Source organism: Monodelphis domestica, chromosome 1, assembly GCF_027887165.1.
Source record: "Monodelphis domestica isolate mMonDom1 chromosome 1, mMonDom1.pri, whole genome shotgun sequence".
In the NCBI taxonomy this organism is placed as follows: Eukaryota; Metazoa; Chordata; class Mammalia; order Didelphimorphia; family Didelphidae; genus Monodelphis; species Monodelphis domestica.
Genome location: NC_077227.1, coordinates 477,035,330 through 477,047,454, shown reverse-complemented (window position 1 = coordinate 477,047,454; position 12,125 = coordinate 477,035,330). Strand labels below are relative to the sequence as shown.

The 12,125-nt window shown below is 44.0% G+C and overlaps 1 protein-coding gene across 1 annotated transcript in view; it reads left to right on the top strand.

Moving 5' to 3' along the window:
• The window catches only part of ABCA2 (ATP binding cassette subfamily A member 2), a 76,346-nt gene that overhangs the window by 23,047 nt on the left and 41,174 nt on the right, over window positions 1-12,125 (top strand). The window contains exons 2-8 of the mRNA XM_001366907.3: window positions 6,319-6,412; window positions 9,026-9,137; window positions 9,357-9,520; window positions 10,042-10,169; window positions 10,898-11,011; window positions 11,383-11,568; window positions 11,661-11,879. Coding sequence (XP_001366944.3) covers window positions 6,319-6,412; window positions 9,026-9,137; window positions 9,357-9,520; window positions 10,042-10,169; window positions 10,898-11,011; window positions 11,383-11,568; window positions 11,661-11,879 — 1,017 coding nt within the window. The remainder of the gene's footprint in view (window positions 1-6,318; window positions 6,413-9,025; window positions 9,138-9,356; window positions 9,521-10,041; window positions 10,170-10,897; window positions 11,012-11,382; window positions 11,569-11,660; window positions 11,880-12,125) is intronic.

The window sequence follows — 12,125 nt, the reverse complement described above, 5'->3', positions numbered from 1 at the left end:
TTTGTACCATTATCATTCTCCAATTGATGGGCATTGTCTTTGTTTCCAGTTCTTTGCTTCCACTAAAAGGTCTGCTATGAATCCTTTTATTTTTTTTTAAGCCCTTACCTTCTGTCTTAAAATCAATACTAAGTAATGGTTTTAAGGCAGAAGAGCAGCAAGGAGTAGGCAATGAATTTAAGGAACTTTTCCAGAGTAACATAACTAAAAAGTATCTGAGGTCAAATTTGAACCCAGGACTCCCTGTCTCCAGGCCTCTCTATCCACTGAGCCACCTAGCTGCCTCTTAAAATGTATTTTTTTTAAAATCTGACATGTTCCTAGAGTATATTGAGGGAGTGGGATCAAAAACTGATAATGTGAGAAGCAACATTCAGGTTTGGTAGAAAGATCCCTTAGGTTGAGAGTCAGAAGACATGGATTCTGCTTCCAGTTGTGCTGCTCATAATCTAAGTTATGGGACCTTGACTAAGTTGCTACTCTTTGAGCCTCAGTCTATAAAATTAGGGAGTTGGACTAGATAGTCTCTGAAGTGGCTTGCACCTGTGACATTATTTGATGAAGATTTGATAATTTTATGAAGTATTTAAATGCTTGGGGTCTACAATAGGAGTTCTTAACCAGGAGTCTATGAATTTTTAAAAAATGTTTTTATAACTATATTTTTAGAACTGTATCTTTTAACAGTATTTTTATAATTGTATAGTTGGTCTCCTTTTCAATCCTATGCTTTATTTTTTGCTTTTAAAAGACATTCAGAAAAGAGAGTTGTTGGCCTCACCAGACTGCCAAAGGAGTCCACACAAAGGCGTTAAGAACCTTTGATCTACATCTCACACAAGATAAGGTCAAACAAAATAAGTACATGAGTAAGACATAAAGAGTGATATCATAAAGAAATTAGGGGAACATCAAAAAGTTACTCGTAAGATTTAGAAAATGAGAAGACATTGACATTATAACCAAATGAGAAAGAGAAGGGATCACACAGGAAGTAAAATAGACAATTCTGATTACATGAAATTAAAAGGTTTTGCCCAAACAAAATTATTGTAATCAAAATTAGAAGGAAAGCAGGAAACTGGGAAAAATTAGTTGAAAGCAAGTTTCTCTGATAAAGGTTTTACTTCTCAAACATATAGAGAAATGAGTCAAGTTTATAAAAATAAGAGCCATTTTCTAACTGGTAAATGGTCAAAGGATATGAAGAGGCAGTTTTCAGAAGAAGAAATCAAAGCTCTTAATAATCATTTGAAAAAATGCTCTAAATCACTAATAATTAGGGAAATGCAAATTCAGACAACTCTGAGATATCATCGCATATTCATCAGATTGGTTAACATGACAGAAAAGAAAAATGACAGCTGCTGGAGGAGATGTGGAAAACTTGACATTAATGATGCATTATTGGAGTTGTAAACTAGTCTAACCAATCTGGACAACAATTTGGAACTATCTTCAAAGGGCTATAAAACTGTGCATATCCTTTTGCCTAGCAGTACCACTACTAGGTCTATATCCCAAATAGATAAATGAGAAAAAGATCTATATGTACAAAAATATTTTAAGCAGCTCTTTTTGTGTTGGCAAAGAATTAGAAATCAAGGGGATGGATGCCCAACAGTTGGGGAATGGCTGTACAAGTTACGGTATATGATGGTGATGGAATCCTATTGTGCTATAAGAAATGAGGAGGATAATGTGTTCAGAAAAACCCGAGAAGACTTATATGAAATGATGCAAAGTGAAGTGAGCAGAACCAGGGGAACATTGTACACAGAAACAGCAATACTTTAACAATGATCAGCCGTGAAAGACTCTGAACTATACAATGATCCACAACAATTCCACTGGTTCTATAATGAAAAATGCTGTTCACCTCAGAAAGAGAACTGATGAACTCTGACTACAGATTGAAGCATCCTGTACTGTTGGATACTGAGTAACTTCAGGCTCATTTTTGAGTCTTACTTTTTCTATCTGTGTCATGGAAAGAATTCATATCCATGTTGGAGGGGCCCTTCTGAGGGGCCAAGGGAGGGGATTAGTTAGTGCTTTCTTCTGCTTTCTTTTATTTTCTTTTTCCACCTCACCCCCAGCATGTCTAACATGGAAATGTGTTTTGCCTGATTTCACATGTATAACTGATATCGTATTGCTTGCTTTCTCAAAGGGTAGGGTTGGAACTGAAAGGAGAGAGAGATAACTCAAAATTTAAAAATGAATGTTAAAGAATAATAAAACAAACATCAATTTTTTTTTAAAAAATCATTATTGGAGATATCATTGGTTTCCCAAGTCACTGCTTTTTAGACACTTATCTTATTTACCCCAAAGCAATGTGAGGCACTAATGTCAGCAAATGCCTAGGTATCATTAGTTTTGGCTTCTAGTTCTAGCTCTCATTAGTTGTATGACTTTGGATAATTCACTTAGATTTATGTTTGTTTTTAAAATTAAAAAAAATAGCATCCCTGGTTTAGAGTCTGAGATATAGGTCTTTATCCGTGCCTGCCAGAATTGCAACTGTGGGGTCCGGGAAGCAGCCACCTAAAAAGACCATAGGGGGAGAGAGGGGAGACCAAGCACGCAATAGAGAGACAGAGTCAGTCTGATAGTGTCAAGGCTCCGTTTATTGCAGGTGCAAGGCAAGAATACATATGCTTGAGGTAAAAGGGGGGTGGTGGTGATTAAAGACTGTTTGTACCAGGAGGGAACATGAAGAATGGTTATTGTTATGGTTTGTGGCCGTTGGTCTTAGCGACGCCTGTTTTCAGGAGGTAACTTGTTTGTTCAGTTTCCCAATGATCCTTATGTTGTTTCAGGTCAAGTTGTCCCCAAATATGGTCTCTGACAGGTCTTCACTGCTAATACCCTTTGCCCTGTTGTTGATGATCCGTCCCGCTTCAGCTTCTCTTAAGGTTTGAGATCATTGCTGGCCACCCACTTTTCCCTAACATCTCTGGGCTCAGCTGGGATGGTGGTAGGGCCTCTTCCCTAGTTCTCCCACTAGTGAGCACACTTGTAGGCCTGTTGCATTGGGCTTGAAGCAGCTGAACTGACCTTTGTCTGCTGGGAGCACTGACTCCTGGCACTGCCAGGATGTAGAGGCAGCACATGCCTTGTGCATTGACAGAGAAAACTGGCTGCATCTCTGGCCAGGAGGTATGCAGATCCCCAAGGCTTCCCAAAAGGAATGTGGACATGTGTGGTCCCAGGAATGAGAAATAACACTACTGCTTTGGGCCTTGGTTGGAAACATCCATCCCCTTTGTCAAGTGGTGATACAATACTTCCTTCATTCTTTCAAAATCCTCATTCCCATGAATTTCCTTCCTATGGTGCCTGTTTCCTATACTGTGTTCATCAGATTTACTCAGCTGGTCCTGATTCTTTTATTTAAATAGCAGAACACTGCCCACCAGTAGCTACTATAAGTTATACCTATAGTGTGTGCCCTGAGTCACCGCCAAGGTGGCTTATAGCACCTATTAGCTACTTCTGTAACCCATCTCTACAGTGTCCCCATGCTGAATCTGTAGCCTTTAAAAGCATCCTTCTGTCGTCCCCCGCCCCCCCCCCCCCCACACACACCTGATGCAGTCCCTGAGAGCTGGAGAGGGCCCAAGGTTCCCCTACAAAGTGGGAATGGCAGAATTTTGGCCAGGAGCCTTGTTATTTGGAGTGATTGATCAGAGTAATGTATAGTTTTTAATGCTAATGCTGCCAGATGTGAAGATAGGATTAACTCACCCCTGCCCATTTTTAGATTTAATGACCAGAATCATATACACCCCACTTACTCTTGAGTGGGGGAGGTCTGTGACCCATGTGTGTGATAGTGGATGACAAATCAGAACCCACTGATTACCCCCTGGGCAGTCCTAAGCAAAGCTTTAGCTGTAATTGGTCCACGTAAAATGGAAGGAAGGCACAGGAAGTTCTTGGCATTTTTAAAGACCCTTCCTTTCCTCACTTCTGGTGATAAAATCTAAAAATGGGCAGGGGAGAGTTAATCCCATCTTCACACAGAGCTGGTAAAGAGCCTTCTGCTCTGGAGAATATCTTGGGGTAAGGGGAATGGGATTAGCTAGAGCTGTAGTATGTAAGGGACAGGGAGCATAATAGGGGGAGTACAGAGAATGAAATGAGGGGCCTGAATATTTTTAGGAGTCAGTTATGGGGGAAGCCTTATTTGTATCAAGTTAGAGGAGGGGAAACAGAAGGAGATATGCAGAGAGGCAGAGACAGGGTCTGATGGATAGAACAGGGTCCAAATAGAAATCATAGGGGAATGGATCAAGATTATAGACAGGGACAAGCCCAAAGATCCTAGCTTTTGGAACCTAAATCCACTATTTGATAAAAACTTCTGGGAAAATTGGAAGACAGTATGGGAGAGATTAGGTTTGGATCAACATCTCACACCCTACACCAAGATAAACTCAGAATGGGTAAATGACTTGAACATAAAGGAAACTATAAGTAAATTATGTGAACACAGAATAGTATACATGTCAGACTTTTGAGAAAGGAAAGATTTTAAAACCAAGCAAGACTTAGAAAGAGTCACAAAATATAAAATAAATAATTTTGACTACATCAAATTAAAAAGTTTCTGTACAAACAAAACCAATGTAACTAAAATTAGAAGGGAGGAAACAAATTGGGAAACAATCTTCATAACAAAAACCTCTGACAAAGGTCTAATTACTCAAATTTATAAAGAGTTAAACCAGTTGTACAAAAAAATCAAGCCATTCTCCAATTGAAAAATGGGCAAGGGACATGAATAGGCAGTTTTCAGTCAAAGAAATCAAAACTATTAATAAGCACACAAAAAAATGTTCTAAATCTCTTATAATCAGAGAGATGCAAATCAAAACAACCCTGAGGTATCACTTCACACCTAGCAGATTGGCCAACATGACAGCAAAGGAAAGTAATGAATGCTGGAGGGGATGTGGCAAAGTGGGAACACTAATTCATTGCTGGTGGAGTTGTAAATTGATCCAACCATTCTGGAGGGCAACTTGGAACTATTCCCAAAGGGCAATAAAAGACTGTCTGCCCTTTGATCCAGCCATAGCACTGCTGGGTTTGTACCCCAAAGAGATAATAAGGAAAAAGACATGTACAAGAATATTCATAGCTATGCTCTTTGTGCTGGCACCAATTGGAAAATGAGGGGATGCCCTTCAATTGGGGAATGGCTGAACAAATTGTGGCATATGCTGGTGATGGAATACTATTGTGCTCAAAGGAATAATAAACTAGAGGAATTCTACGTGAACTGGAATGACCTCCAGGAATTGATGCAGAGTGAGAGGAGCAGAGCCAGGAGAACATTGTACACAGAGACTGATACACTGTAGTACAATCGAATGTAATGGACTTCTCCATTAGTGGCAATGCAGTGACCATGAACAATCTGGAGGTATATATGAGAAAGAACGTTAACCACATTCAGAGGAAAAACTGTGGGAGTAGAAACACAGAAGAAAAACAACTGCTTGATTACATGGGTTGAGGGGATATGATTGAGCAGAGACTCTAAATGAATATCCTAATGCAAACACCAACAACATGGAAATGGGTTCTGATCAAGGACACATGTAATACCCAGTGGAATTGCGTGTCGGCTATGGGAGGGATTGGGGGAGGGGAGGGAAGAATAGAAAATGATTTTTGTAACCAAGGAATAATGTTTGAAATTGACCAAATAAAATAAAATAAAAATACAGACAAGGGGCTTAATCTTGGCAAATGAGAAGTACTACTCTTCTTCTGAGATGAAAGGGAGAATGGAGGTAATGTGTGAAGATGTCAGGATAGTTAATGGAGTAGAGATGGGAGATTTCATTTCTTACTGGTTTGCTTCAGACTTCTCAGTTAAGTACAATGTGAGATCATCTCCTGAGAAGGGGGTAACAGAGAGTAGTATTCTAGGCTTGAGTTCTGCCAGTCAGAATTCCTAGATCTTTTTCTGTTTCCCATGACTCGAGATCATACTATTTTCCTTATTTCATACTGGAACATCCTCACCTTCTCTAGCTCTGTTCAACTAATCTGGAACTAGGAAAATCTTTTCAGGCAATGGGGATGCTGAGAGAGTGCTCAAGTATTAGAGCATATCTGTCCCTGGTTACATTGAAGCTGCATCCCGAATCCACTCTTGCCCTCGGTGTAACAATCTCAGGGGAGGTTTTGTCCTAGACATTCCTCTTCCTTTCTTGTCTGAATCCTATATCTTGGGGCAGTGGAGATAAGGGTTTCTGGAGGTAGTAGTTCTCACTTTCCCTATCTCTCTGTCCACAGTGGGTGCTGGCCTTTGAGATCTTCATCCCTTTAGTCCTCTTCTTCATCCTTCTTGGGCTGCGGCAAAAGAAACCTACCATCTCAGTGAAAGAAGGTATGGTAGAAACCATTGGTTGGGGTTGGGGGGGAGGGCACTGGAGAGCATCGTGGGAAAAGCACAGAATTTGGAGCCAGGAGACCAGGCTTCAAATCCTGGTTCAGTCACTTAGGTGACTTTAGGTAAGATTTTAACCACTCTTGGTTTCTTCATTTATAAGATAAGATGGTTGGATTGCGTGAATTGTAAGATTCACTTCCAGCTCAAAATCCAATTAATCCTATCAATAGGAAGGAGAACGTGTACTTCACAGAGTAGGGTAGATGATGTATATGCTTGGGCTAGGGGGGACTTGGAGAGAAAGAGAGGGAGAGAGAGAGTCCTAGGAGGCCAGGGGAAGGATTTGGAACAGGAAAAAGGAGGGAGGGTTAGGGGAGGGAAAGATAGTTGGGATGGGAGCAGGTCTAGGAAGGCCTAGAAGATGGGGAGAGATGGTGTCTTCATTATTTCTATTCACATGTGTGTATTTGCATGTCTGTTCCATGCATGCACGGTGTGCATGTGTGTGCACACAGGAACTTGTATTTCAGCATCTCCTCAGCCTGGGCCCAGGTAATGAAGTGGACATGGCCAGCCAGGCTGCCTGCCAGAGGAGGAGCTGTCTTCGAGTCACCACCATTTGCTTTGCATTCAAGGGCTAAGATGCCCCTGCCTCAGCTTCCTCACCTCCCATTCACCATTTTCTTTTGTGTTTTTTGGTTCTCTTCTCCCCTCCCCCACCTCCATTCTCTCATGCATGTTCTCTTCTTTTCTTCCTTCTGCATTTCTGTGCCCGTCTGAATCCCTTGCATGACCAGTCTGTAAGTTCCAACCTCTCTCTGTCCTGTTCCCTTCCAATAATCCCCAAAGTAGTCTGGGAAATGGCTGGCAGATTCCTGGCTGCTTTTCTAACTCCTCTCCCACCCCTTTTGTTTGCTTTCCCCTCTGTAGGGCTCTGGGGGGGGGGTATGGTAGACTATGTGGGGAGAAAAGAGGCTGGGGTATCCCTCTTGGGAAGTCAGGGTACTAGGCACTGCTTCCCACAGTTTAGCTTGGGCACTTCTCCTACTGCTTGCACAGTCTCACCTTTTCTCCCTGGTTTGTACAATTTCTTTGTCAACTCCTTGGCTATTTACAGTTCTACCCATGATCCAAAATAGTCAGGTTTCGGGGATGCAGACCCAATTCTAGGCCTGTGCAATATGTCAGGTCCAGGAGATCTAGTTCTTTCCCCAGAAAAAGAGATGAAGTAGGAATACAAGAAAATTGAATTAGACCTTTTAGTTTGCTGCAGGGGCTCCAGGAAAGGCATTGTAGGATTGTGGGAAAGACCTTAAGTCATTAAAAAAAAAATACTGTTCCAGGACCTTGGATTAGGAGATGCCCATAACTCTTCCCATTAGTCCCCCAAAAGGACCGTCCCCTTATGCTGGGGTTATAAATTGTCTACAGAAGTAGCTAGGCGAGGGACTCTCCAGATATGCCTCAAAGGTAGCCTGGTTCCTTTTGTCTTCTTGCCAGGTAATGAGGTAGAAGTTCCACACTAAATTGGGGAGGGGAAGGGGAGTAACCTTGGACATTATCGAAGCCAAGGTAGCAATTTCTATGTTTGAGTGGGGAAGGGACTTGGGCCAATTTCCATATGCTTCTCTGGGTCAGTCTGACTAAACCTCCCTGGAGAGTTGGTTCACTCTTAGGAAGAGTTGACTTGGGCCTGGGGCCTACCTGAGCCTCCTCACCCCTTTCCCTACTCAACCCAACTTCCATCAGGGATTACCCCCTCCTGGGCCCTCATTCCCTATGACCATGGGCTTCCAAGGACCTTATCTGAAACAGCTGCATTTTTTAGAAAAGAGAAAATAAATTGGGGTTGAAGCTTATTTTCCCCCACCAGAATGTGGATAAAGGTATAAAAAATTTACCTGGGGGGAGGGGGGAGATGCATAGCAAGCATCCTGGGGGAAGGATGGGGCCTTGGTACATGTCCTTTAGACAGCTTCCTAGAGCTACAGGGAGGCAGCTTTTCCCTCCTCCCTCTTACCCCCAATTCTACTTCCCTATGGACTCTGGGGCTTGGCTAGAGGGTGGGGACATGGGCTTCTATTGATAATCTGCATTCACTGCTCAGCTAATTAGTCAGCCTGAGAAGTTAGAAGTCACTGTGTCCCATTAGGACATATCTACTGCCTGGTACCCTAAGGACCCAGAATGCACCTCTCCCCATGCTTTACATTGGCCATGCCAAAGCAACAAGATCATCCCCGACTTCCTGACATCCTGGGGAGGGTGGACCTGGAGTTAAACTGGGAGATAAGGGATCCCTTTGACCCATAAATCAAACCCTTTGACTTCTGACTTGTACTGGCTGTGCCTGAAACAACTTCCTGGCCCCAATCTTTAACTTAACCTGCTGTACTGCTCTGGGCTAGGCATTCTATCTATCTCTTTGTCCCTATCTCTGTCTCCTCTTCTCTCTCTTCTCTGCCCTTCTCTCTCTGATTCTTTCCTTTTGTCTAGCTCTTTTTCCTGGTGTCTCTCCTTTGCTCTGTCTCTCTTTCTGTCTTCTTTTTTCTCTTTTCTACAAGCTCTCACTTCTCCCCTGTCCTCCTCATCTCTCTCCTCCCTTCCTAGCATACTACACAGCATCGCCCCTTACCTCTGCGGGCATCCTGCCAGTTATGCAGTCCCTTTGTCCTGATGGCCAGCGGGATGAATTTGGCTTCCTCCAGTATTCAAACTCCACGTGAGTACCACTACCAGAGTGTGTCCCTGCCCCAAGCAAGCTCCCCAAAGTTACCTGTTTCCATTGGCCTTTCAGGGTCTCTCTTTGGCTTGGCACTGCCTTTGCCCAGGAAATGTCCCCATACCAGTTTTCCTCCCCACATCTTACATCATCTACGTCCAGATAAAGAAAAAGGTGCTAACCAGTCAGGTGCTAACCAGTCAGGTGCTGTTCCCACAGGGTGACCCAGCTCCTAGAGCAGCTAAATCGAGTGGTGGAAGAGAGTAACCTGTTTGATCCTGCAAGGCCCAGTCTCGAAGAAGAGCTGGAATCTGTCCGAAGTCATCTGGAATCCCTTAGCAGTGGTCCTGGGACCTTGGAAAGCCATTTTGACAGCCGGGCAGGTGGGCCTCTGAACCTGTGGGTGTGGGGATTAGAGGTAGGATTTCTGGGTTCTTGGACCCCTCAACCCAGGGAAACATGAATTACCCCTTATCAGTCTTGGTACTACAGTTTCCCCTTTAGTCTGTGGTAAGTACTTAGAAACCCTGAGATAAGTGTGGTGTGGTGGAAGGAGCATTGAATGTAGATCTAAAATAATATAGATAAGAATCCTAGTTCTTCCTAATGTAAGCTTAAGCAAGCTTGCACTATGACCCTAATCTGACAGCTCTGTCAAGGTCACCTGTGTGACTTTGGGCAAGTTACTTTCTCAGGGCCTTCAGTTTCTTCAGCTATAAAATGATGTAGAGTTGGTCTAGCCCGGGAGCCCTGCTTAATACTTCCATCTCCAGTATTGGAGGTCTGTTAGGAGGTGGGAATCCCTCCCCAGGACTGGTTCTGAGGATATGCCTTCATTTCAAGATCCCCTATCCTGGATGGTCCTTCTCATAGAATAGTCCTGTCTTCTCCCCATTCTGTTTAGTGTCTGACTTCACTCTGGGTTCAGCAGCCAAGGACAGGCAGGAGTTCTACCATTTCCTTTCCCAGAATTTGTCCCTGTCCAATGATACTACCGAGATGCTACTGGGTTCCAAGGTCAACCTCCATGAGGTGAGTGGTTGTTGGTGAGGAGAGGTGGGGGACTGGGGTTGGGATGGCATTGGGCCCGAGCTACTGACCCAGAGCATAGACTGATTTGCAAAGAAGCATAAAATGAAGTTCTTGCCTTTAAGGAACATATGGGAACAGGCATATAGTTATGGGAATAAGGTATATAGTCTATTTTTAGGAAGAACTTTTCCCAGCCTCCTTAGTCAACCCACATGGAATAGCCTAGTCTAGGGAATTTGGGATATGTGGAAGTATTCCCAGGCTGGTCTACAGCTTCATGTGTCTGGCCCCAAAGTTTGGGTCTCTATCCCTTCTTAGCACAGTACCCGGGCATATAGTGCTTAACAAATGTTTGTATCTCTCCCTTCCTTCCTTCCTTCCTTCCTTCCTTCCTTCCTTCCTTCCTTCCTTCCTTCCTTCCTTCCTTCCTTCCTTCCTTCCTTCCTTCCTTCCTTCCTTCCTTCCTTCTTTCCTTCCTTCCTTCCTTCCTTCCTTCCTCCCTCCCTCCCTCCGTCCCTCCGTCCCTCCTTCCCTTCCTTCCTTCCTTCCTTCCTTCCTTCTTTCTTTCCTTCCTTCTTTCCTTCCTTCCTTCCTTCCTTCCTTCCTTCCTTCCTTCCTTCCTTCCTTCCTTCCTTCCTTCCTTCCTTCCTTCCTTCCTTCCTTCCTTCCTTCCTTCCTTCCTTCCTTCCTTCCTTCCTTCCTTCCTTCCTTCCTTTCTTTCATTGCAGGTCTATAGGCTACTCTTTGGTCCATTACCCACCCTGAGTGAGAGCATGTTGTCAAAGAAGGGGAAGGAAACCTGGGTCCACTCAGGGGTTGGTGAAAAGATGTTTCGGCTAGAGGTGAGGTTCCCACTCCAAAAATAAGATAATGGGGTCTGAGAAGTGGGAATGGATGGGGAACAGGATGGTATTAGCAAGTGTGATTGAATCTAGTTCAGTGTGGATTTGTTTAGGTATCACTTCAGGTAAGAGGAGAGGAGATCTGGTGAAGCTTGAGTGGGGAAGAACAAACAAATCTAGTTAGGAACTGCTATGAGCCAGGGAAAAGGCAAGGATACATGGAATATAGGAGAAAGGTATGGGAGAGGAAGAGGATAAAATACATTGAGTCTGGGGATATAGAAAGGGACCTGCTTCCTAAGGGCTGCTACTCTATGAACTCTTATATTCCCCTCTGTTCTGGGATTTCTCCTCTTCTCCCTCTCTCCCAGGATGGCCTCCCAGATAGCTGGAAAGATCTCGAAGAAGGACTAGTGCCCCATGCCCTACAGGAGCCTACCCACCATGCCAACAAGCAAGCTGTATTCCGCCTCCTGTCCCAAGCTCTGGGCCTGGCTGGTCCTCCTCTAGAACACCCTGAGGCCTCCAGCCCTCAAGCCCTGGTCAAAGAGATGGAGGTGAGGGACAAATGGACTGTGAAACAGGAGTGGAAGCAGGAGTTCATGGGAGCTATCTCTGCTGCCACCAACTCTGCCCTCTCTCTCATCAGGAATTGTTATTGGCACCCAAATTACTAGAGCAATTGACATGTGCCCGGGGCTCAGAGGAACTGAGCCAGATTCTGACAGTGTCTGAGAGTCAGAGGGAACGGTTGCAGGCTTATCGTGTGGCCGTGTGTAGTGGACAAGCTGGAGCACGAGCTCAGCGTTTCTCCCGCCTGGCATCTGAGCTCCAGGACCAGCTGGATGTTCACAAGATTGTCACACAGGTAGTTGCCCAGTATGGAGAGGAGCTCCAAGATTTCCTTTCCTCCCTGATGACCCAAGGGCAAAAGAAGAGGAGAAAGCCCACTGGAGACCCAGACTCCTGGCTCTTTTTCTTACTTTTGTTAGACTGGCCATGTGTCCAGGAACCCTCTTGGTGACTCAGTTCCCTACCACTTACCCAAAAGTGCCTGTTGGTTAATATTTAGAAATTTGGAGTCAAATATCTTTGGAATGCATGTGGGAGAACT